Source organism: Artemia sp. Qi Xiang Cuo, chromosome 4 (assembly GCF_049724085.1).
Source record: "Artemia sp. Qi Xiang Cuo chromosome 4, ASM4972408v1, whole genome shotgun sequence".
Lineage (NCBI taxonomy): Eukaryota > Metazoa > Arthropoda > Branchiopoda > Anostraca > Artemiidae > Artemia > Artemia sp. Qi Xiang Cuo.
This window is the reverse complement of record NC_142797.1, coordinates 42,093,187-42,121,072: the sequence shown is the minus strand read 5'-3', so window position 1 is coordinate 42,121,072 and position 27,886 is coordinate 42,093,187. Positions and strand designations below refer to the sequence as shown.

The window sequence follows — 27,886 nt, the reverse complement described above, 5'->3', positions numbered from 1 at the left end:
AAAGAAAAAGTAAATGTGAACTATAAATCCGCTCCCATAAGCTGTAGAAATATTCAAACTAAGGCATTTCAAGGAACGAAATTCAAAAGGAACATTGAAAAATCAAGAAAATCTAACTGTGACACTTAATTATTACAACAATATAAATAAAGAGAAAGAAAATATATATGTTAATCGAAATAAAAAGATATTGTATCTGTTACTATGTATACCAGGACCATACTCAACTGAACTATTCCAACTCTTGCATTTCAACGAAAGAAATTCAAAATGAACTTTGAAAGATCGAGAAAATGAAACTGTTAAATGGTAAACCAAAACCAAACACTACTGAAGTTCAAAATGAACTTTGAAAAATCAAGAAAATGTAACTGTGACAGTGTAAACCACAACCAAACACAAATGAAGTATTCCAACTCTTGCATTTCAACGAAAGAAATTCAAAATGAACTATGAAAAATAAAGAAAATGTAACTTAGAAATGTAAAAACAAAACCAAACACAACTGAAATATTACAACTCTTGCATTTCAAATAAAGAAATTCAAAATGAACTTTGAAAAATCCATAAAATTGAAATGTGACAAGGTAAAACACAAACGAACACTACTGAAATATTACAAATATTGATGTAAATCTAAGTATATTATTTTAGTTATTATAAAAATAAAGAATATGGATCTTTTACTTTTTAAAATCCACTCATACACTTTTGAAATATTGAATCACTTGCTATTAAGTGAATAAAATACAAAATGAGCGTATAAAAATTGGTAAGTTTGTTCTTATTCAATCTGGACAATATCGATCCAATACTTACCTTGTAACGATCCAGCTTATAATCTAATTAAATACGTAATTACTTTGTTCTATCTAGAAACATAATCTTAGACAGTTAATAGCGTGGGAGAGAGCTAAATAAATAGTCCATATCCTGCATTTCAACGATATCTATACAAAATGAAATAGGAAACAACAAGAAAATTATACTTTTACGTTGTAAACCACAACCAAACACTAGTTAAATAGACCAGCAAGTAATTTAAAATGTAGGAATTACGAAATGTGCTTTGGTATGACAGGAAATGCAAAAGCGAAATGTAATATAATGAGACTAAAATACTGTCAAAGTCAGACAAGTAATTTAAAACACCCGCCCGTCAACTTGAACTTTTAAAAAAAAATACAATTAAACATGTACAATTTAGAATTCAATAAATATATATTAGGATATTGAAAAAATTTTTTTAAAAATTAAAAAATAGACAATTAAAATCTGACAATGTACAACAAAAAAAAACACAACTGAAATAGTCCAACTCTTTAATTTCAACGAAAGAAATTCAAAATGAACTTTGAAAGATCGAGAAAATGTAACTGTGACATGGTAAACCACAAACAAACACTACTGAAATTCAAAATGAACTTTGAAAAATCAAGAAAATGTAACTGTGACAAGGTAAACCACAACCAAACACTACTGAAATATTCCAACTCTTGAATTTCAAAGAAAGAAATTCAAAATGAACTTTTAAAAATCAAGAAAATGTAACTGTGACAAGGTAAACCACAACCAAACGCTACTGAAATATTCCAACTCTTGCATTTCAACTAAAGAAATTCAAAATGAACTTTTAAAAATCAATAAAATGTAACATCAATAAAATGTAACTGTGACAAGGTAAACCAAAACCAAACAATACTGAAATATTCCAACTCTTTAATTTCAAATAAAGAAATTAAAAATGAACTTTGAAAAATCAAGATAATGTAACTGTTACAAGGTAAAACACAACCAAACACTACTGAAATATTCCAAATCTTTCATTTCAACGAAAGAAATTCAAAATGAACTTTGAAAAATCAAGAAAATGTAACTGTGACAAGGTAAACCACAACAAAAAATTACTGAAATATTCCAACTCTCGCATTTCAACGAAATAAATTCAAAATTAACTTTGAAAAATCAATAAAATGTAACTGTGACAAGGTAAAACACAACCATATAATACTGAAATATTCCAACTCTTTCATTTCAACTAAAGAAATTCAAAATTAACTTTGAAAAATCAATAAAATTTAACTGTGACAAGGTAAAACACAACCAAATACTACTGAACTATTCCAACTCTTGCATTTCAGCGAAAGAAATTCAAAATTAACTTTGAAAAAATCAAGAAAATGTAACTTTGACGAGGTAAACAACAACCAAACACTACTGAAATATTCCAACTCTTCCATTTCAACGAAAGAAATTAAAAATGAACTTTTAAAAATCAAGAAAATGTAACATCAAGAAAATTTAACTGTGACAAGGTAAAACACAACAAAACAATACTGAAATATTCCAACTCTTGCATTTCAACTAAAGAAATTAAAAATTAACTTTTAAAAATCAAGAAAATGTAAATGTGACAATGTAAAACACAACCAAACTCTACTTACATATTCCAACTCGTTCATTTCAACGAAATAAATACAAAATGAAGTTTGAAAAATCAAGAAAATATAATTGTGACAAGGTAAAACACAACCAAACAGTACTGAAATATTCCAACTCTTGCATTTCAACGAAAGAAATTCAAAATGAACTTTGAAAAATCAAGAGAATATAACTGTGACAAGTAAAACCAAAACTAAACACTAGTTAAATATTACAACTATTTCTTTACAACGAAGGAAATTCAAAATGAAATATTAAAAATCAAGATGATTTACATGTTACAAGGTAAAACATTAAAAAAAACTCCAGTGCTGGACCAACAATTTATTTTAAGATAAAGAAATACAAAATTAAATATGAAAAATCAAGACAATATAACTGTGACAAGGTAAACCACAACCAAACACTACTGAAATATTCTAACTCTTGCATTTCAACTAAAGAAATTCAAAATGAACTTTGAAATATCAAGAAACTATAACATATTATATTAATCAAAAGAACAACAGCTTTGTAAAGTTTAATACAAGTGATTTTCATTGTATGTATATCAAAATGAACATTGAAAAATCAAGAAGATTTTAAAGTGGCAATTACAACCGTAACCATACAATTCCGATGATGACAAAAAATAGATTGTACATATAAGCCATTCAAATGTGCATTGACAAATTAAGAAAATGCTAAGCCTACTTTCTCTTGAGATAGTTTTGTTTTTATATTAGTCTTTTATTGACTGTCAAATCAATGGATAACTCCCCCCTCCACTGAAAATTGGTCCCTGGAAAGGTCCGGCGCCCCACCTACATCTGCTCACCTGACAAATTCCCCACAGGAGCCTGGCGGCGGGCGACCCGCCCCCAGCACCCACAGAACAAACCCCCCCGTCGTTGCCAACCCTGCGGTAGATTTCCCCCGTACACGTCATCTGTTGTATCTAAACTTGTAAAAGTGATTCGAAATAGATAATTGTCAAAAAATAATGTTAATTACTAGTATATTATGATAAAAAGGGTCAAATGTCAGTAAGGTACTTATTATCAAACTATCTACCTTTACTACCCTCCATCTTCGCAAAAAAATTCTCTCATATATTACACACTATTCGTTACAAAAATCACTGTTGTTAACTCCATCATTAATCTCCAATAATGTAAATGCACCACTCATTTTTTTCCTCTACTAATATCCTTGCAAATAAAAACTATTCTCTTTGAATTCAATTCTCTTACTAATATGAATTGTAAAGAAAACTAAAAAGATATACAAGTTTTTAAAAGAGCCATCTGTGTTAACGACACTTATTCACAACACAAAAAAAACCTTTTTATCATTAAATATAAATTCAGTTAATTGTGACAGAAAAAAATTGAAGCAGAACAGATTATGATCAACATGTCTGGTACGGGGACGCACTCCCAGTATATAGCTTCAAGCAAATTCCACACGATTTTTCAAATTACTTTAGCTTCTATAGAAACGGTACCTCTGTGCTAATGACCCTGGTAACCCCAATTCGTTTAAAATACACACACATATCCATGCCTCAGATGTATAGTTGCATGTATATTTTAAACGAATTGGGCGCTTACTACTGTTAGACGACCACCCCTTCCATAAAAACCTTAAATGTTAACAATTAGCAACTAGTACATTCCGAACGACATAATTACTGGACCTTTCAACTATCCTGATAGGGTAGCACCACTCTTTATGTGTGTGTGTATGGTGTTGTCTATGATATGACAAAAAAAAAACAAAAAAAAAAAAAAAACCTCTGCTCAAAATACAAACAGTTTTTAGTACGTGCGAAAGACACCATGGCCTTTATAGGGCTTAGAGGTGGTAGTCCTGCCCCTGTTTGTGATAATTTCTGTTCGTTTTAGGACTTATTTATTCATCTAACAGAAGAATAATGTAAATTTTGGTGTGATCGCTCATTTTCATGTTTTGATCGCTTGGGTTTCACTTATTCATTGATAGTAGTTTCTGTTAATTTTCAATTAATGATTTTATTTCTCCTTGTCTTAGGGGTTACATGCACCATGCTTTGAAGTGATATTATTCTTCTTAAGAATTAGATACCAAAAACAAGTCTTTTATCAGCCAACAAAATAGCACTGACTTAATAAAGAACGGAGTGTGTCCCATAAATTAGTTTTCTTTTTCGTCTCTCGGCCACCTTGTATGAAAGGAGAGGTTATGGAAAATTGTAGGGTCTCGCTCAGATTAGTGTTCACCTGGAAACCCACATAATTTCCATAACATCAGGTAAAAATTTCCAGATAGCCATTTTTCTTACAACAGTCGGAAGGTCCAATAACTTCTCCCAAGTGACACTACAGCTTTTAGGGGTCAAAGATGGTGGTAACTACTATGTTATTTATGGTTATTTACGTTTATTTTAAGTTAAACTTGGCTATTCATTTTAATTTTAATTTTTGTTAATTTTGGATTTCACTTATTCTTTCCTTTGAAAACCTTACTTTTGAATTAATAATAAGTAATTGGGTACGTTAAAACATAAAATAAGCAGAAAATGTGCTTTACTAAAGGGTGACCCTGACCCATCGTTGTATTTACGATTTCGGTTCGGGGAGGGGGGTGGGGAGTCAGCTAAAAACAACCAAAAGTTTCCAAACTTAATAGTAACCCAGTCTACAATTTTCACATTCTCCTTCTTTATTGCAATTCGTAGGTAAGGTCATTACTATTTTTTTTTTTATTATGACGATACTACGAAGAAACTTGATTCACCAAATAGAATAGTTCCAACAATAAGTCCTTCTAAACTATGGATCATATACAATTTACACGAACACTGTTAATACTTTTTATATTCTGAGTCACCTTGTTTTTTTCTAAAGTTGCGCAAAACATTGTAAGTGTCCAGCTTAACATCTCAATTGGCAGATTGAGATACTATACGTCTGTATAGAAATGAACTATACGTTCTTCAAAACAAAATCTATGCCTAATTATTCCACTTTCTTTTCCTAATCAGTCATATTACGTATAACCTGAATGAATATAAATTCAACCGGGACAAGCGCATTAAGAGATTAGCTCATTTTGGAATGACATTCACAAATATTTAGAAATCATGTACTGGAACCTTTCTTCTCTAGGGATTCAATGCACCATCAATGACTTGATTATATGTAGCTAATGTTGGCTATTGAATATTTACCAATGTACTATTTAGATAACAATTCATTAATACAGAATAACTTCATAAAAAGGGAGCTACCAACTAAATTAAAAATATCCTCCAAATAAGGTAGTGCTACGCCCCAAAAGACTGGAGTCAGTCTCTTTCTGCAACGTAAGCATTGCTGCCGATCCTACTTAGCTGACACCGATGTAACCTACTATAGCACTATACCTACAGAAGTATGGAAACTGAACATCGGATGCAAAAGTCAGTAGTCTTACTAGTTTTGACAAACAGTAGGTATACTTTTAAAAACATTTCACATATTTAGGATTCCAATGTGAACTGAGGGAAGATTCAAGACTAAGTGCTTACCCTTACACAATAATAATTAACTAATAGTGACTTATGTCATTAATTATATTAAAGTGTTAAATATAGTAACTTCGTTGAAAAAAAAAATCTTACCAGTGATCATGTACGGTGTCCATGCTATCTTAGGAAGGTTATGTTTGCCGCTAAGCAAATCTTGCTTTTTTGTTGCTTCTTTTATAAGGAAAGGACTATCTTGTACATACAGCTAGAAAAGGAAAAGATGAAGTTCAATAAAATCACCTCTTGGCAAAGCTAACTCCAAAACTTTTGTTTCACAAAATAAAATAATGTAATACATAATTAGTAAACACTTTGGAAAATTTATTCATTTATGCATGCATCCTAAATGTCAATATGCGGCTTATTAACCAGAAAAAAAGAGAACTAGCATTAGAAATAAACGTAACATGGAAGAAATTTTGAGAAGATATGAAGTCAAACAGCAGCAAGGTGCTAATTTCTGAAGAAAAGACAGAGCATTTACAGACCTAAATTTCAAACTTGCCATTACAGATTCGTCAGATCAATATGGAGGGCAACTTAGCCCTTAACCCTCCTTTACTTTGAAAGTATATTTGGAATAGTCGTGCAATATGGACAATAAGGGGGTGTCAGTTTCCCTCTTAGTGAAGAATTGTCTGAAGTGCGTAATAAAAGATTACATTCACATGCCTAGCATGTTATACCAGCAAGAGTTGGAAGAAGGGGGAAGTCCCCAAGGAAACAGATGTCTTATGAGCCACAACACAGGAAAAACACAAATTCCGACAAAGGAAAATGCTTTTTGTTTAGTTCAGACACACACCCCCCCTCCCCACAAATATTGCCAGTTAGTTACGGTTTTTTCCAAAGCGATGTTGCGCGTTTTAAAAGATTGTCTTTGAAGCAATTTTCCAATAACTAAACTTGAGCATAAACAGCTGAGGGGACGGCATTCTCCCCCCTTTAATATTTAGGGTAACCCTGGTTGTATTATGAAAAACACTCAGAAAATAAATATATAAAAGAAACATTTTTTTTTTCTCAAATGAAAGTTATAAGCGACGTCACAGCTTAAAATGAACATATCAAGGAGTGCTACCAACCATAAAGTTCTTTCTCTTTATAATAAACAGTGTCCCCCCCCCCCTGTCCCCGTTCAAAATATGATGACACGAAAAACTCTTTCAGGGTACTAAGCCAAGTCACATAAAGAACAAGGTTTTAAGGATACATCCAGGTGCCCCAATTAGGGAAGGGGGGCAAATGCCCCCTAGACTTTGAAAAATATCTTCTTATTTTTGTTTTATAGCTATGTGCTATATTAAAGCAGCGAGAGAGGTCAACTGTTCGTTTTTATTTATCACCCCTATGCTTCGTTTTTTCATAGCTACCAAATAGCACTGTACTACTAAATCCTCAATACCTTGCTCTTTACGCTACAGCTGTTAGTGCTTTTAAAAAAAGCTTCTTATTCTAATTAAACGACCCTTGTGTTTCAGTGGCCGTTCTTAAAAAATTGGGACAAACAGTCAAACTTTTGCGTAAAGAGCAAGGTACTGACGAGGGAGCAGCACCTTTGTATACGGAATAATTCATGTTCGTTTTGAGTTTTAATGTTGCTCCGTATTTTCAGTTAAAAACAAATACTTTTGTAATTTTAATTTCTGATCGTTTTTCAAATAATACCGGTAAATCTGGTTCACCCTCCGAGATATACACCCCCCCCCACCTCACGGAAAACTCCTCCGTGGAAATCTCATCCAAAATAAAATGCACCCCATCCCCGTCAAATTCCCTCCAAATAGTTCCATCCTCGCGGAAAATCTTCCCCCCCAAAAAAATTTCTTGCAGACGATTCAGCTTGAAAAATTCTCCTCAGTACACATTCATTTGAGAAAGACTTTAATTTCTAATCGATTTCTCGATGTCTCCGGAAATGCCCCCTCCTTATGTGAACATTTTTCGCGGAAATCAAAACACACGAAAAATAGCCCCCATATAATTCCTCCGAAATATCTCTACATTCAAAATTGAGTTGGCAAAGAGAATGTAAGGCAAATAAAAAGAATTTCATTTAGGAATTCCGTCGAATCCCCCCCCCCCCAGTGTAAAATTTCTCCTGGAAAGTTCATCCCCCCCCCAAAAAAAAATCCCTCCACAAGGAAGATTCTCCCAATGGAAATCCACCCCAAGCACAAAATCCCCCCCCTGAAAAATGTTTGTATACACCCCAATAACAAATACTAAGCGTAAACAAAGGGCAAATTTCATAATTTACAGGTCTCTCCCCACGGACTGTGGGGAGAGACCTTTTAACCCTAAAGACATAGTTATTTGATGTTTCAACTATACTGAACAAAATAGCTATTTCAAAATGTTGATCAGATAAATTTGAAAAAAAGGGCGTGGGAGGGGGGGGGGCAGTTACCCTCCAATCTTTTTGCTCCCTTAAAAGAGCACTAGAATTTTTAGTTTCCATTCTAATCCGTCCTCTCTCGATCTTCAAGGACCATTATTTCGATACGATCACCCCTGAGAAAAAAACAACAACAAATAAATACGCCTCCCTGGCCTTTCTTCGGGCAAAAATAGCAAAATTTCACGTTTTTGTATATATGTGCTTGAAAATCCTACAGCAGGGTTCTCTGGTAGCCTGAATGGTGTCATTTTCATTAAGATTTCCTGAACTTTAAGGGGTGTTTCACCCCCAGGGGCGTCCCAAGGGGGGGGGGGGGGCGGGGAGGGGCGCTCCGCCCCTCTAACGTTTTTGGCATTCGGTAAAATTTTCGAAGGCCTGTAACTTTTGATGGGTAACATTAACTTGATAAATCTTATATATTTGGAATCAGCATAATAATTTGATTCTTTTGATATAAGTAGACTAGTACATTATACTTTGGGGAGACGTATAACCACTACTCTTTTCTTCCTTATTGGCTTAATATCATGAAGAAGGTTTAACGGCGATTCCCTAGATAAGATCGTTTGGATTCTATGGAAGCTCTACACCTTTTCAAAGAGAGTGAGTACTACGCTTTATTTCTTCGATGTGTTCTGTATAATACGCAAGTGGCGTTTGAACAGTGTTGTCAATTTAAAATAGAGTTTAACAATATAGTATGCTAAAAAGTTGATACTAAGAGAGATGTAGATTGCAAGAAAAGAATTTTAATAATGGATAGCTTTACTTCTTCGATATGTTCTGTATAATACACAAGTGGCGTTTGAACAGTGTTGTCAGTTTAAAATATGGTCTAACGTTATAGTATACTAAAAAGTTGATACTAAGAGAGATGTAGATGGCAAGAAAAGAATTTTAATAATGGATAGCTTTAGTTTTGTTCATTTTGAATTTCTTTTGTTGAAATGCAAGAGTTGGAATATTTCAGTAGTGTCTTGTTGTGCTTTACCTTGTCACAGTTTCATTCTGTTGATTTTCAAAGTTCATTTTGGATTTCTTTCGTTGAAATGCAAGAGTTGGAATATTTCAATAGTATTTTGTTGTGGTTTACCTTGTCACAGTTACATTTTCTTGATTTTTCTAAGTTCATTTTGTTGTGGTCTTGATTTTTGACAAGTTCATTTTGGATTTCGTTCGTTGAAATGTAAGAGCTGGAATATTTCAGTAGTGTTTTTTAATGGTTTACCTTGTCAAAGTCACTTTTTCTTAATTTTTCAAAGTTCATTTTGAATATCTTTCTTTGTAAGGCAAGAGTTGGAATATTTCTGTAGTGTGTTGTTGTGATTTACATTGTCAAAATTACATTCTCTTTATTTTTCAAAGTTCATTTTGGATTTCTTTCTTTGTAATTCAAGAGTTGGAATATTTCAGTAGTGTTTTGTTGTGTTTTACCTTGTCACAGTTACATTCTCTTTATTTTTCAAAGTTAATTTTGTATTTCTTTCGTTGAAATGCAAGAGTTGTAATATTTCAGTTGTGTTTTGTTGTGCTTTTCCTTATCACAGTTATATTCTCTTGATTTTTCAAAGTTCATTTTGTATTTCTTTCGTTGAAAAGCAAGATTTGGAATATTTCAGTAGTGTTTTGTTGTGATTTACCTTTTCACAGTTACATTCTCTTGATTTTTCAAAGTTCAAATTGAATTTCTTTAGTGAAATGCAAGAGTTGGAATATTTCAGTAGTATTTTGTCGTGGTTTACCATGTCACAGTTACATTCTCTTGATTTTTCAAAGTTAATTTTGAATATCTTTCGTGAAATGCAAGAGTTGGAATATTTCAGTAGTGTTTTGTCGTGGTTTACCTTGTCACAGTTACATTCTCTTGATTTTTCAAAGTTCATTTTGAATTTCTTTCCTTGAAATGCAAGAGTTGGAATATTTCAGTAGTGTTTTGGCGTGGTTTACCTTGTCACAGTTACATTCTCTTGATTTTTCAAAGTTCATTTTGGATTTCTTTCCTTGAAATGCAAGAGTTGGAATATTTCAGTAGTGTTTTGTCGTGGTTTACCTTGTCGCAGTTGCATTCTCATGATTTTTCCAAATTCATTTTTGGAATTCTTTCGTTGAAATGCAAGAGTTGGAATATTCCAGTAGTGTTTTGTTATGGTTTACCTTGTCACAGTTACATTCTCTTGATTTTTCAAAGTTCATTTGAATATCTTTCATTGAAATGCAAGAGTTGGAATATTTCAGTAGTGTTTTATCGTGGTTTACCATGTCACAGTTACATTCTCTTGATTTTTCAAAGTTCATTTTGGATTTCTTTTGTTGAAATGCAAGAGTTGGAATTCAGTAGTGTTTTGTCATGGTTTACCATATCACAGTTACATTCTCTTGATTTTTCAAAGTTCATTTTGAATTTCTTTCATTGAAAAGCAAGAGTTGGATTATTTCAATAGTGTTTTGTCGTGGTTTACATTGTCACAGTTACATTCTCTTGATTTTTCAAAGTTCATTTTGTATTTCTTTCGTTGAAATGCAAGAGTTGGAATATTTCAATAGTGTTTCGTCATGGTTTACCTTGTCACATTTACATTCTCTTAATTTTTCAAAGTTCATTTTGAATTTCTTTCGTTGAAATGGAAGATAACTTTTATTTAGATAAGATAACTTTTATTTAACAAACAAATTACATGAATAAATTATTTTCTAAACTGGCCGACGGGGAGCAGGGCTCGATGTGTCGGCCAAAAAAAAAAAAAAAAAAATTCCGAATTAAAAAATAAAGCATATCAATAATGAAAAAAAAGAAGACACACATGGTAGGAGATAACAGAGGAGGCCACCCCAGCGTGAGAACACCACAACAAATTTCATACTAAAATCCAAATTCACCAATCCCAACATCCAGGCAAAGAACAATTTTTGAAATATGTTTTTTCAATGAAAATCGGCTCTTGAATCTTGGGGACACATCTATTAAATTAAATTTATTTGCAATATGAGGGATCTGGTATCTGCTTGAGAATCTAGCTCTTTCAGATTTAATTGGGGGAAGGTGGAAGAGTTGGAATATTTCAGTACTATTTTGTTGTGGTTTACCTAGTCACAGTTACATTCTCTTGAATTTTCAAAGTTCATTTTGAATTTCTTTCGTTGAAATGCAAGAGTTGGAATATTTCAGTAGTGTCTTGTCGTGGTTTACCTTGTCACAGTTACATTCTCTTAATTTTTCAAAGTTTCATTTTGGATTTCTTTCGTTGAAATGCAAGAGTTGGAATATTTCAGCACTGTCTTGTCGTGATTTACCTTGTCACAGTTACATTCTCTTTATTTTTCGAGGTTCATTTTTGATTTCTTTCGTTGAAATGCAAGAGTTGGAATATTTAAGTAGTGTTTTGTTGTGGTTTAACTTGTCAGAGTTACATTCTCTTGATTTTTCAAAGTTCATTTTGAATTTCTTTCGTGAAATGCAAGAGTTGGAATATTTCAGTAGTGTTTTGTCGTGGTTTACCATGTCACAGTTGCATTCTCTTCATTTTTCAGTTCATTTTGAATTTCTTTCGTGAAATGCAAGAGTTAGAATATTTCAGTAGTGTTTTGTCGTGGTTTACCTTGTCACAGTTACATTCTCTTGATTTTTCAAAGTTCATTTTGGATTTCTTTCCTTGAAATGCATGAGATGGAATATTTCACTAGTGTTTTGTCATGGTTTACCTTGCCACAGTTACATTCTCTTGATTTTTCAAAGTTCATTTTGGATTTCTTTCCTTGAAATGCAAGATTTGGAATATTTCAGTAGTGTCTTCTCTTGCTGGACTTGGTCACATTTAAATTCACTTGATTTTTTAAAGTTCATTTTTGGATTTCTTTCGATGAAATGCAAATGTTGTAATATTTCAGTAATGTTTTGTCATGGATTACCCTGTCAAAGTCCTTTTCTCTTTATTTTTCAAAGTTCATTTTAATATCTTTCATTGAAATGCAAGAGTTGGAATATTTCAGTAGTGTTTTATCGTGGTTTACCATGTCACAGTTACATTCTCTTGATTTTTCAAAGTTCATTTTGGATTTCTTTTGTTGAAATAAAAGAGTTGGAATATTTCAGTAGTGTTTTGTCATGGTTTACCATATCACAGTTACATTCTCTTGATTTTTCAAAGTTCATTTTGAATTTCTTTCATTGAAAAGCAAGAGTTGGATTATTTCAATAGTCTTTTGTCGTGGTTTACATTGCCACAGTTACATTCTCATGATTTTTCAAAGTTCATTTTGAATTTCTTTCATTGAAATGCAAGAGTTGGATTATTTCAATAGTCTTTTGTCGTGGTTTACATTGACACAGTTATATTCTCTTGATTTTCAAATTTCATTTTGAATTTCTTTCATTGAAATGCAAGAGTTGGATTATTTCAGTAGTGTTTTGATGTGGTTTACATTCTCTTGATTTTTCAAAGTTCTTTTTTGAATTTTTTTAGTTGAAATGCAAGAGTTGTAATATTTCAGTAGTGTTTTGTCAGGTTTTACCTTGTCACAGTTACATTCTCTTAAAAATTTCAAAGTTCATTTTGAATTTCTTTCGTTGAAATGCAAGAGTTGGAATATTTCAGTAATGTTTTGTTGTGCTTTACCTTGTCAAAGTTATATTCTCTTGGTTTTTCAAGGTTCATTTTGAATTTCCTTCGTTGACATGCAAGAGTTGGAATATTTCAGTAGTGTCTTATCGTGGTTTACCTTGTCACAGTTACATTCTCTTAATTTTTCAAAGTTGATTTTGAATTTCTTTCGTGAAATGCAAGAGTTGGAATATTTCAGTATTGTTTTGTTGTGCTTTACCTTGTCACAGTTACATTCCCTTGATTTTTCAAAGTTCATTTTGAATTTCTTTCGTTGAAATGCAAGAGTTGTAATATTTCAGTAGTGTCTTGTCGTGGTTTACCTTGTCACATTTACATTCTCTTGATTTTTTAAAGTTCATTTTGGATTTCGTTCGTTGAAATGCAAGATTTGGAATATTTCAGTAGCGTTTTGCCATGGTTTACCTTGTCACAGTTACATTCTCTTGATTTTTAAAAGTTCATTTTGAATTTTTCGTGAAATGCAAGAGTTGGAATATTTCAGTAGTGTTTTATCGTGGTTTACCTTGTCACAGTTACATTCTCTTGATTTTTCAAAGTGCATTATGAATTTCTTTCGTTGAAATGCAAGAGTTTGAATATTTCAGTAGTGTTTTGTCGTGGTTTACCGTGTCACAGTTACACTCTCTTGATTTTTCAAAGTTCATTGTGGATTTCTTTCGTTGAAATGTGTTTTGTTGTGGTTTACCTAGTCACTGTTATATTCTCTTGATTTTTCAAAGTTCATTTTGGATTTCTTTTGTTGAAATGCAAGAATTGGAATATTTCAGTAGTGTTTTGTTGCACTTTACCTTGTCACAGTTACATTCTCTTGATTTTTCAATTTTCATTTTAGATTTCTTTCGTGAAATGCAAGAGTTGGAATATTTCAGTAGTGTTTTTTCGTGGTTTACCATGTCACAGTTACATTCTCTTGATTTTTCAAAGTTCATTTTGAATATCTGTCGTGAAATGCAAGAGTTGGAATATTTGACTAGTGTTTTATCGTGGTTTACCTTGTCACAGTTACATTCTCTTGATTTTTCAAAGTTCATTTTGGTTTTCTTTCATTGAAATGGAAGAGTTGGAATATTTCAGTAGTGTTTAGTTATGGTTTACCTTGTCACAGTTACATTCTGTTGATTTTTCAAAGTTCATTTTGGATTTCTTTCGTTGAAATGCAAGAGTTGGAATATTTCAGGAGTGTTTTGTCACGGTTTACCATGTCACAGTAACATTCTCTTGATTTTTCAAAATTCATTTTGAATTTCTTTCATTGAAATGCAAGAGTTGGAATATTTCAGTGGTCTTTTGTCGTGGTTTACCTTGTCACAGTTACATTCTCTTGATTTTTCAAAGTTCATTTTGAATTTCTTTCATTGTAATGCAAGAGTTGGTATATTTGAGTAGTGTTTTGTAGTTGTTTAACTTGTCACAGTTACATTCTCTTGATTTTTCAAAGTTCATTTTGAATTTCTTTCATTGAAATGCAAGAGTTGGAATATTTCAGTAGTGTCTTGTTGTGCTTTACCTTGTCACAGTTACATTCTCTTAATTTTTCAAAATTCATTTTGAATTTCTTTCATTGAAATGCAAGAGTTGGATTATTTCAGTAGTGTTTTGTCGTGGTTTACCTTGTCACAGTTACATTCTCATGATTTTTCAAAGTTCATTTTGAATTTCTTTCATTGAAATGTAAGAGCTGGATTATTTCAGTAGTGTTTTGTTGTGGTTTACCTTGTCACACTTACATTCTCTTGATTTTTCAAAGTTCATTTTGGATTTCTTTCGTTGAAAGGCAAGAGTTGGAATATTTCAGTAGTGTTTTGTCATGGTTTACCTTGTCACAGTTACATTCTCTTAATTTTTTAAAGTTCATTTTGAATTTCTTTCGTTGAAATGCAAGAGTTGGAATATTTCAGTAGTGTTTTGTTGTGCTTTACCTTGTCACAGTTACATTCTCTTGATTTTTCAAAGTTCATTTTGGATTTCTTTCGTTGAAATGCAAGAGTTGGAATATTTCAGTAGTGTTTTGTTGTGCCTTACCTTGTCACAGTTACATTCCCTTGATTTTTCAAAGTTAATTTTGGATTTCTTTCGTGAAATGCAAGAGTTGGAATATTTCAGTAGTGTTTTGTCGTGGTTTACCATCTCACAGTTACATTCTCTTGATTTTTCAAAGTTAATTTTGAATTTCTTTCGTGAAATTCAAGAGTTGGATTATTTCAGTTGTTTTTCGTCGTGGTTTACCTTGTCACAGTTACATTCTCTTGATTTTTCAATGTTCATTTTGGATTTCTTTCCTTGAAATGCAAGAGTTGGAATATTTAAGTAGTGTTTTCTAGTGGTTTACCTTGTCACAGTTACATTCTCTTTATTTTTCAAAGTTCATTTTGGATTTCTTTTGTTGAAATTCAAGAGTTTGAATATTTCAGTAGTGTTTTGTCCTGGTTTACCTTGTCACAGTTACATTCTCATGATTTTTCAAAATTCATTTTTGGATTTCTTTCGTTGAAATGCAAGAGTTGGAATATTTCAGTAGTGTTTTTTTATGGTTTACCTTGTCACAGTTACATTCTCTTGCTTTTTCAAATTTCATTTTGAATTTCTTTCGTTGAAATGCAAGAGTTGGAATATATCAGTAGTGTTTTGTTGTGATTTACCTTGTCATAGTTACATTCTCTTAATTTTTCATTTTGAATTCATTTTGAATTTCTTTCGTTGAAATGCAAGAGTTGGAATATTTCAGTAGTGTCTTGTCGTGGTTTACCTTGTCACAGTTACATTCTCTTGATTTTTCAAAGTTCATTTTGGATTTCTTTCGTTGAAATGCAAGAGTTAGAATATTTCACTAGTGTTTTGTATCTGGGTTGGTTTTCTACAAGTCAAAGAATTTGTCTTTGTTTGGTTTGAATGTCTAAAGTGCATGCCTTTATCTGTTTCTATGTCTGAATCTATTTGTTTACATGTCTGGGTTGGTGTTAGGTTAGGTTAGCTAAGTTAGGTTATGTTAGCTAAGCTAGGTAAGTTTAGCTAGTAAAAATTTCTCCATGTTTAAGTTAGGTTAGATTAGGCTTGATTAAGTTAGGTTAGGTTAGGTCAAGTTAGGTTAGGTTAGCCTACGTACGCGCGCGTACGTAGGCTAACCTAACCTAACTTAACCTAACCTAATCTAGCCTAACCTAACCTAACTTAAACATGGAGAAATGTTTACTAGCTAACCTAACCTAACTTAGCTAACATAAACTAACCAAACACCAACCCAGACATGTAAACAAATAGATTCAGACACACAAGCAGATAAAGACATGCACTTTAGACATTCAAGCCAACAAAGACAAATTCTTGGACTTGCAAAAAACCAACCCAGGTACAAAACACTAGTGAAATATTCCAACTCTTGCATTTCAACGAAAGAAATCCAAAATGAACTTTGAAAAATCAAGAAAATGTAACTGTGACAAGGTAAACCATGACAAAACAAAATTGAAATATTCCAACTCTTGCATTTCAATGAAAGATATCCAAAAAACACTACTGAAATATTACAACTCTTACATTTCAATGAAAGAAATCCAAAATGAACTTTGAAAAATCAAGAGAATGTAACAGTGACTACGTAAACCACAACAAAACACTACTGAAATATTCCAACTCTTGCATTTCAATAAAAAAATTCAAAATGAACTTTGAAAAATCAAGAGAAAATAACTGTGAAAAGGTAAACCACGACAAGACACTAGTGAAATATTCCAACTCTTGCATTTCACGAAAGAAATTCAAAATGAAGTTTGAAAAATCAAGAGAATGTAACTGTGATATGGTAAACCACGACGAAACACTACTGAAATATTCCAACTCTTGCATTTCACGAAAGAAATCCAAAATGAACTTTGAAAAATCAAGCGAATGTGACTGTGACAAGGTAAAGCACAACAAAACACTACTGAAATATTCCAATTCTTGCATTTCAACGAAAAAAAACCCAAATGAACTTTGAAAAGTCAAAAGAATGTAACTGTGACAAGGTAAAGCACAACAAAACACATTTCAACGAAAGAAATCCACAATGAACTTTGAAAAATCAAGAAAGTGTAACTGTGACACGGTAAACCACGACAAAACACTACTGAAATATTCAAACTCTTGCATTTCAATGAAAGAAATTCCAAATGAACTTTGAAAAATCAAGAGAATGTAACTGTGACAAGGTAAACCACGATAAAACACTACTGAAATATTCCAACTCTTGCATTTCACGAAAGAAATTCAAAATGAACTTTTAAAAATCAAGAGAATGTAACTATGACAAGGTAAACCACCGCAAAACGCTACTGAAATATTCCAACTCTTGCATTTCAACGAAAGAAATACAGAAATGAACTTTGAAAAATCAAGAGAATGTAACTGTGACAAGGTAAAGCACAACAAAACACTACTGAAATATTCCAACTCTTGCATTTCACGAAAGGAATCCAAAATGAACTTTGAAAAATCAAGAGAATGTAACTGTGACAAGGTAAAGCACAACAAAACACTACTGAAATATTCCAATTCTTGCATTTCAACGAAAGAAATCCCAAACGAACTTTGAAAAATCAAGAGAATGTAACTGTGACAAGGTAAAGCACAACAAAACACATTTCAACGAAAGAAATCCACAATGAACTTTGAAAAATCAAGAGAGTGTAACTGTGACACGGTAAACCACGACAAAACACTACTGAAATATTCAAACTCTTGCATTTCAATGAAAGAAATTCAAAATGAACTTTGAAAAATCAAGAGAATGTAACTGTGACAAGGTAAACCACGATAAAACACTACTGAAATATTCCAACTCTTGAATTTCACGAAAGAAATTCAAAATGAACTTTTAAAAATCAAGAGAATGTAACTATGACAAGGTAAACCACCGCAAAACGCTACTGAAATATTCCAACTCTTGCATTTCAACGAAAGAAATTCAAAATGAACTTTGAAAAATCAAGAGAATGTAACTGCGACAATGTAAAGCACAACAAGACACTACTGAAATATTCCAACTCTTGCATTTCAACGAAAGAAATTCAAAATGAACTTTGAAAAATCAAGAGAATGTAACTGTGACAAGGTAAAGCACAACATGACACAACTGAAATATTCCAACTCTTGTATTTCAATAAAAGAAATTCAAAATGAACTTTGAAAAATTAAGAGAATGTAACTGTGACAAGGTAAACCACGACAAGACACTACTGAAATATTCCAACTCTTGCATTTCAACGAAAGAAATTCAAAATGAACTTTGAAAAGTCAAGAGAATGTAAGTGTGACAAGGTAAACCACAACAAAACACTACTAAAATAATCCAACTCTTGCATTTCAATGAAATAATTTCAAAATAAACTTTGAAAAATCATGAGAATGTAACTGTGACAAGGTAAACCACGACCAAACACTATTGAAATAATCCAACTCTTGCATTTCAATGAACGAAATTCAAAGAGAACTTTGAAAAATTAAGAGAATGTAACTGTGACAAGGTAAACCACAACAAAACACTACTGAAATATTCCAACTCTTGCATTTCAACGAAAGAAATTCAAAATGAACTTTGAAAAATCAAGAGCATGTAACTGCGACATGGTAAACCACGACAAAACACTACTGAAATATTCCAACTCTTGTATTTCAACGAAAGAAATTCAAAATGAACTTTGAAAAATCAAGAGAATGTAACTGTGACAAGGTAAAGCACAACAAAACACTACTGAAATATTCCAACTCTTGCATTTCAACGAAAGAAATCCAAAATGAACTTTGAAAAATTAAGAGAATGTAACTGTGACAAGGTAAAGCACAACAAAACATTACTGAAATATTCCAACTCCTGCATTTCAACAAAAGAAATTCAAAATAAACTTTGAAAAATCACGAGAATGTAACTGTGACAAGGTAAACCATGACAAAACACTACTGAAATATTCCAACTCTTGCATTTCAACGAAAGAAATCCAAAATGAACTTTGAAAAATTAAGAGAATGTAACTGTGACAAGGTAAACCACAACAAAACACTACTGAAATAATCCCTCTTGCATTTCAATGAAAGAAATTCAAAATAAACTTTGAAAAATTATGAGAATGTAACTGTGACAAGTTAAACCACGACAAAACACTACTGAAATAATCCAACTCTTGCATTTCAATGAAAGAAATTCAAAATGAACTTTGAAAAATTAAGAGAATTTAACTGTGAAAAGTTAAACCACAAAAAAAAAATACTTAAATATTAAAACTCTTTCATTTCAACGAAAGAAATTCAAAATGAACTTTGAAAAATTAAGAGAATGTAACTGCGACAAGGTTAATCAGGACAAAACACTACTGAAATATTCCAACTCTTGTATTTCAACGAAAGAAATTCAAAATGAAGTTTGAAAAAGTCAAGAGAATATAACTGTGACAAGGTAAAGCAGAACAAAACACTACTGAAATTTTCTAACTCTTGCATTTCAACGAAAGAAATCCAAAATGAACTTTGAAAAATCAAGAGAATGTAACTGTGACAAGGTAAACCACGACAAGACACTACTGAAATATTCCAACTCTTGCATTTCAACGAAAGAAATTCAAAATGAATTCAAAATGAAAAATCAAGAGAATGTAACTGTGACAAGGTAAAGCACAACAAAACACTACTGAAATATTCCAACTCTTGCATTTCAAGGAAAGAAATCCAAAATGAACTTCGAAAAATCAAGAGAATGTAACTGTGACAAGGTAAACCATAACAAAACACTACTGAAATATTCCAACTCTTGCATTTTAACGATAGAAATCCAAAAATAACTTTTGAAAAATCAAGAGAATGTAACTGTGACAAGGTAAACCACGATAAAACACTACTGAAATATTCCAACTCTTGCATTTCAACGAAAGAAATTAAAAATGAACTTTGAAAAAAAGAGAATTTAACTGTGACAAGGTAAACCACGACAAAACACAACTGAAATATTCCAACTCTTGCATTTCACGAAAGAAATTCAAAATGAACTTTGAAAAATCAAGAGAACGTAACTGTGATATGGTAAACCACGACAAAACACTACTGAAATATTCCAACTCTTGCATTTCACGAAAGAAATCCAAAATTAACTTTGAAAAATCAAGGGAATGTAACTGTGACAAGGTAAGGCACAACAAAACACTACTGAAATATTCCAACTCTTGCATTTCAACGAAAAAAATCCAAAATGAACTTTGAAAAATCAAGCGAATGTAACTGTGACAAGGTAAAGCACCACAAAACACTACTGAAATATTCCAACTCTTGCATTTCAACGAAAGAAATTCAAAATGAACTTTAAAAAATTAAGAGAATGTAACTGTGACAAGGTAAACCATGACAAAACACTACTGAAATATTCCAACTCTTGCATTTCAACGAAGGAAATCCAAAATGAACTTTGAAAAATCAAGAGAATGTAAGTGTGACAAGGTAAACCACAACAAAACACTACTGAAATAATCCAACTCTTACATTTCAATGAAAGAAATTCAAAATGAACTTTGAAAAATCATGAGAATGTAACTGTGACAAGGTAAACCACGACAAAGCACTACTGAAATAATCCAACTCTTGCATTTCAATGAAAGAAATTCAAAATGAATTTTGAAAAATTAAGAGAATGTAACTGTGACAAGGTAAAGCACAACAAGACACTACTGAAATATTCCAACTCTTGCATTTCAACGAAAGAAATTCAAAATGAATTTTGAAAAATTAAGAAAATGTAACTGTGACAAGGTAAACCACGACAAAACACTACTGAAATAATCCATCCCTTGCATTTCAATGAAGGAAATTCAAAATGAACTTTGAAAAATCAAGAGAATGTAAAAATCCTAAATGAACTTTGAAAAATCAAGAGAATGTAATTGTGACAAGGTAAACCACGACAAAACACTACTGAAATATTCCAACTCTTGCGTTTCACAAAAGAAATTCAAAATGAAATTTGAAAAATCAAGAGAATGTAACTGTGACATGGTAAAACCACGACAAAACACTACTGAAATATTCCAACTCTTGTATTTCAACGAAAGAAATTCAAAATGAACTTTGAAAAATCAAGAGAATGTAACTGTGACAAGGTAAAGCACGAGAAAACACTACTGAAATATTCCAACTCTTGCTTTTCAATGAAAGAAATCCAAAATGAACTTTGAAAAATCAAGAGAATGTAACTGTGACAATGTAAAGCACAACAAAACATTATTGAAATATTCCAACTCCTGCATTTCAACAAAAGAAATTCAAAATGAACTTTGAAAAATTAAGAGAATGTAACTGTGACAAGGTAAACCATGACAAAACACTACTGAAATATTCCAATTCTTGTATTTCAACGAAAGAAATCCAAAATGAACTTTGAAAAATCAAGAGAATGTAAGTGTGACAAGGTAAACCACAACAAAACACTACTGAAATAATCCCTCTTGCATTTCAATGAAAGAAATTAAAAATGAACTTTGAAAAATTATGAGAATTTAACTGTGACATAGTAAACCATGACAAAACACTACTGAAATATTCCAACTCTTGCATTTCAATGAAAGAAATTCAAAATGAACTTTGAAAAATTAAGAGAATATAACTTTTACAAGGTAAACCACAACAAAACACTACTGAAATAATCCATCCCTTGCATTTCAATGAAGGAAATTCAAAATGAACTTTGAAAAATCAAGCGAATGTAAAAATCCAAAATGAACTTTGAAAAATCAAGAGAATGTAATTGTGACAAGGTAAACCACGACAAAACACTACTGAAATATTCCAACTCTTGCGTTTCACAAAAGAGATTCAAAATGAAATTTGAAAAATCAAGAGAATGTAACTGTGACATGGTAAAACCACGACAAAACACTACTGAGATATTCCAACTCTTGTATTTCAACGAAAAAAATTCTAAATCAACTTTGAAAGATCAAGAGAATGTAATTGTGACAAGGTAAAGCACAAGAAAACACTACTGAAATATTCCAACTCTTGCATTTCAACGAAAGAAATCCCAAATTAACTTTGAAAATCAACAGAATGAAACTGTGACAAGGTAAAGCACAACAAGACACTACTGAAATATTCCAACTCTTGCATTTCAACAAAAGAAATTCAAAATGAACTTTGAAAATTAAGAGAATGTAACTGTGACAAGGTAAACCACGACAAAACACTACTGAATTATTTCAGTATTAAAGAAATTCAAAATGAACTTTGAAAAATCAAGCGAATGTAACTGCGACAAGGTAAAGCACAACAAAACACTACTGAAATATTCCAACTCTTGCATTTCAATGAAAGAAATCCAAAATGATCTTTGAAAAATCAAGAGAATGTAACTGTGACAAGTTAAACCACTACAAAAAAATACTTAATTTAATTATGTTTAATATCATTCGAATACATGTAAAAAAAAGTTGAAAAAATATATCCTGTTAAAAAAAAATGGGGCGGGGGGCCAAAAAGTTGGAGGGGAGGGGCCCCCTTGGAGTTTGAGGATAGGGGACCTTTGGAGGGTTGAAGTCCGTGGCGGTTAGGGTCGTTGGTGCTTATGATCCATGATGGTTTATACTCATGTATACCTCACTACTTGATCTGTATTTATTTCTATGGATTTTTCTGAATTTCTTTATTAAAATTCTTTTCTTGCCATCTACATCTGTCTTAGTATCAACTTTTTAGTATACTATAATATTAGACCATATTTTAAACTGACAACACTGTTCAAACGCCACTTGTGTATTATACAGAACACATCGAAGAAGTAAAGCTATCCATTATTAAAATTCTTTTCTTGCCATCTACACCTCTCTTAGTATCAAGTTTTTAGTATACTATAACGTTAGACCATATTTTAAACTGACAACACTATTCAAACGCCACTTGTGTATTATACAGAACATATCGAAAAAGTAAAGCTATCCATTATTAAAATTCTTTTCTTGCCATCTACATCTCTCTTAGTATCAACATTTTTGTATACTATAATGTTAGACTCTATTTTAAATTGACAACACTGTTCAAACGCCACCTGTGTATTGTACAGAACACATCGAAGAAGTAAAGCGTAGTACTCACTCTCTTTGAAAAGGTGTAGAGCTTCCATAGAATCCAAACTATCATATCTACGGAATCGCCGTTAAACCTTCTTCATGATATTAAACCAATAAGGAAGAAAAGAGTAGTGGCTATCCGTCTCCCCAAAGTATAATGTACTAGTCTACTGATATATTTATCGATATTAAAATTCCGTGTTTTAGAGTTTCAATTACTATTGAGCCGAGTCACTCCTTACTTACAGATGGTTACCACGTACTGTTTGATTAGTTTAAAAAGAAATATACGGAAATATATGAAATATATGGAAATATATGCTACGCAACATATTTGCTGATACGACCACGACCGACGGGTTAGTACTCCCCTTTTTCCAAAGAAATATATGGTGCGGTATTATAACAACGATTAGAAATAAAGTAATATATCAGCCGAACTTAAAATGAACAGAAATCATTATGTACCAATAAATGAAATAAAAAATGAACAGAAATGGAAATAAACCAACAGGTTAAACTTAAAAGCATTAGATATAACTATGTATGAATACATGAGACAATCAAACCAAACTTACAGTGAGCAGAAATTACCAGAAATAAGAGTGTCCCCCCCCCCCTAAAATCCCAATAAAGACACAATCGTCATCTGTGTCTGGCAAAAACTTTAAATATATTCATTATATTTTTGATATACCTTCATCATGATATTATATAACAATAGATACTGCTCAAACTTCCGTATAGTACTTTTTTTTTCGAAACATTTGATGTGTTTTCATCGACATGATATTAATAAGTTTAACCCAATTATTTTTCTTTGGCATCCATTCATTTCAAATGCAATAAAAACAATTAACAAATACATTGCAGATTTTTCAATTCAAAGATTAGGGAAACCGGCCCACGTTCGCCAATTTTCTGGTTATTTATTTTTTGTAAACAAAGTTTTTTACTTTAAATAATTCTAAAAGTTTCCTTGTATATATTTATATTTGGGTTATCTCCAAAAATCTCTGACGAACAATGTTTCTGGATGTAGGAGAAAAATGGGTTACACTGATGTAGTCCGAAAGTGGCAAACCTGGGCCTCCCCGGTTCAAGTTTGCCACAGATTGACCCAAAATCGCCACCGTCTTAACTCAAGTCAAGAAAAACTTTTACTCCTCTAGAATTCAGACACAAAAATATACAGGCTTAGGACAGTAGTCTACTCAAAGACCCACCTTCTCTAAATCAAATCCTAGCTAAGTTGACTGTTAACGGCCATTTCAATAGATGGAACACTACTACCTATTAACGCATCTTGTATCCTGAAAGGTCAAGACCAAACTTCAGCCTTTCGGCAAGTATTCAAGTCCCACCCGAGACTGAAGGCTTACCTAAACTCTTAACTTTGAGACGGACTATTCTTCTTCGGTAAGCAACAGCTTGCTCGGTTCTACGCTCTTCAAGAATAGAACATCAAGTTCAACTGTATATTCCTTCAAAACTTTTGCAGCAAGGAAGCACTTAGCACTCTTTTTACCTGTAAGTCCATCAAAAACAAATTCACCGACTTTTATTGGTTTGTTACCCACATCTTCCTTATCTTCTCCTACTTTAAGACTGTCCTCACTCGCATCGTCAAGCTTCCTCTCAACTTTATCAGACTCAATTTTACTCTCAAGAAACAATAGCTTGCTTGCTTCTTGCTATTTAGCTTTCTTTAAACTCTCCTTCTCCTGGGTTTTCTGTTCCTTTTCCTCTTTTCCGCAGCTTTCAGTTCCTCTTCCTGGCGGATTCTTTCCTTCACTAGGGTATCAGTCAAAATTTTGGTAGTCTTTTTTTTCACTGCATGTCTGATTTGTTTTCTCGGAGAACCTTTCAAAAATTGAGACACATCAACTACTTAAGAGAAGGTTTTTCAGCTTGTCCGTCTAAAGGGAATCTTGAGAAAGATTGGGTATCATTCTCATGGTTCGTGGGCTGATTAGCCGCATCATCATCAGCAAAAGAAGCAATGGGAGATGGAGGTTCCATGGCACCGTGGTTCGAAGTTGATGGTCAATCAGAGACGTATGAACTGAGGAACTCGTGATTTTTGAAAATCTTGGGATTAAAAGGGAAAATACCGGTGAAGGGAAAACCGCTTATTATATTTTCTGGGGTCACTGCTTTGGGATATGCTTTTCCAGAAGGCTGAGAAGTGTTGTAAATTGGGATATTCTCGTATTCATGCTCTGTCAAAAAAGTCAAAGATTCCCTGTTGTAGAAAACCTTCAAAGAAAACATAACTGACCTATCATGTGGTTGCAGCTTAAGCGTTGTATGAGGCGTAACGGTGAGCATGACAACTCGATTTTCATTGGCTAGGTCAAGCAATTCATTACTGTAACGACTAATGTGATTGTCAAGTATTAGAAGCACAAGATTAGCCTTACTCGGTCTTGCATGATTGATAATATGGTTCACAACTGCACACATAGTAATATTCTGCATAAATACAAATGATAATATTCTGCCCTCTTTCTGCTGACGTTACCTTGCCTACCTGTTTCTGTCCTTTTGCTGCAACAATTTTCCCTGGCTTGTGGACTGTTGATAGTCCAGTTTCGTCTACATTTCAAATATTCTGCGCTGTAAATTTGTGGTGTTTGTACACATCACAAAGATTTTCAAAAAATCTCCCAACTGTCACACGATTGAAAGCAGTTGCATGGCAGAAACTGGTTGCTTCAGGCGCTCTCATAGTAATATATGGGTGTCTTGCCATAAAACCACGGTATTTATCTTCACTTGTAGCATTTAGATTGTCACTGATTTGCTTGTCCATGAATTTGGGATGGTAATTCCTTTTGCAAGAGAATAACTGCAGGCAAGCTGACGAACTTCAAGCGGTGTTGAACCATAATGCGTATGGCACACGACTTGCAAGTATTTAGGAAGAACATTTTCTTGTTCTTCTGTAAAGATCTGCCTTGTAGAATAAAGTGGTGAGAAAAATGAGAGACCTAGAAGCTCAATATCCACATCCTGTTTATCAGCCTTGGTGACGTATCCCCTCAGAGTTGTCTGTGGTGTTCCATGTTTTTTTGCAGCCGTTTTCTTGTTCTTTACAATAGCTTTGATTACAGCAGCTCTGACCAGCTGTTTTATTTTTAATTTAAGTTTATTTTTAGTTTCTTCATCAAGCTATTTTTCTGGGCCAAGCAAGGTTTGATCCAACCATACAGAATTGTCCAGGCTAAAGTATAGGGGATTGTCGTTTCTTTATCGAGTGTTTCTGAGGAAATATGAAGCAAATATCAATGAAGTATGTTGCAAAAATTTAGCTTTACATGTTCGCCAGGCCTAGATTCGCCAGTCCTAGAGTGGCGAATCAGGGCTGGTTTTTTGTGGCCAACGTGGGTTTTTTCCCTCTTCAGAGAAAAATCAGCACTTTCCAGTTGTTATCGTAGATGGTGGTAAATGGCTATCATTAATAGTTTATTAAGTCTCAGACGTTTCTATCGACATAAAAAGTTTTTCTTACCTTTGCGTTAGAGACCTGCTTTTTAATTTTTCTTTACCACAAAAATTTACTTTCCAAGCCCTATAAATCAAATTACCAACAAAACCTGGAAAACGGGGTTCAACTCAGAATTGGATACATCTAAACTTTCGCTACTAGATGGCAACTTAAACGCTAAAATATAGGAATTTTTCTATTGATAGCTCCCTAGTTAAATGCAAATGACGAACCTGGGCTGTGGCTAACCTGAGCCGGTCAGTAAAGCTATGCAGGTTACTTCAAAATTACCTCTTCACGTTTAGAAGTTTTATTTATAGTTTAATAAAGTATTAATTTTCATTATGTCTGAATGAAATATAATCAAAAAGAAATATAGTGACAATAATATAATCCTTTTTAATAAATGTCTTGGAATAAATACAGTTGGAACCTACAATTTTTTTTTTTAATGGATTAACTCGTCACTATTTTTATTATTATTTTCATTTTATTCATAAGCATAGAAATGTCACACTTAAATAGAGACAATCTGGTCTTTAGGACGGTTGAGAGGGGGGGGGGGGGTGCAGCTCCTATTTGAGGAATTCTTCCGTCCAAGGCTTGGTTTGGTGACAGAGCTTTATTCCGCCAGTAATTTAACCAAAAAGGTATCAGTCCCTGAAACTCTTTTTTCTTCAAGTTAAAGAAAACGTCAAGTGGTAAGATTTGCGGCAATCTGCTTAACTGCTAACATGTATCTCGAACGTTTTTTTCTATTTATCGTAACATCAAAAGAAAAAATAACAATCAAGTTTCACTTTTATTTACAAGTTTTCAAGTTTTCAGAGAGGAAAAAATAACTTCTATGAATAAATACACTTGTGGCTTTCAATTCAGTTTCACTTTTTTAAAAGGAAAGCTTTCTTTGTCACTATTTTTCCTTTTAATTCCATTTCATTAAAACGTATAGACTTGACATCTCAATAGAACTTTGATGAAGTCAACTGGCAATTTTTGAGGCGATCTACTTAGTTTCAGTAAAGTGCGAATGACGACGTACCTTTATTAGGGTTTGACCCTTCCAAGGGAACAGCAACCCACCTTTAGTTCTGGTAACTTATGTTCGTTTCAAGTTTGCCTCGGTTATTCGCTTTAATTTCTGTCCGTTTTATCTTTTATTTATTCACTCTACTTTCTGTTCTTTTTAAATTTGAAATTTTGCATTACTTGAATTCTTCTTGTTCTAGGTTTAACATCGCTCTTAACTTTCTTCGGGAAACTTGTTTTAGGAAGAAAATTTTCCCTTAAGGTAGTTATAGATCCAACACTTGTGGCATTGTAATA

The 27,886-nt window shown here is 32.6% G+C and overlaps 1 protein-coding gene across 1 annotated transcript in view; it reads right to left on the bottom strand.

The window, feature by feature from the left end:
• Positions 1-27,886, bottom strand: part of LOC148953125 (eukaryotic translation initiation factor 2-alpha kinase-like) — a 140,153-nt gene that overhangs the window by 52,115 nt on the left and 60,152 nt on the right. Inside the window, exon 7 of the mRNA XM_089088308.1 lies at positions 6,065-6,176. Coding sequence (XP_088944434.1) covers positions 6,065-6,176 — 112 coding nt within the window. The remainder of the gene's footprint in view (positions 1-6,064; positions 6,177-27,886) is intronic.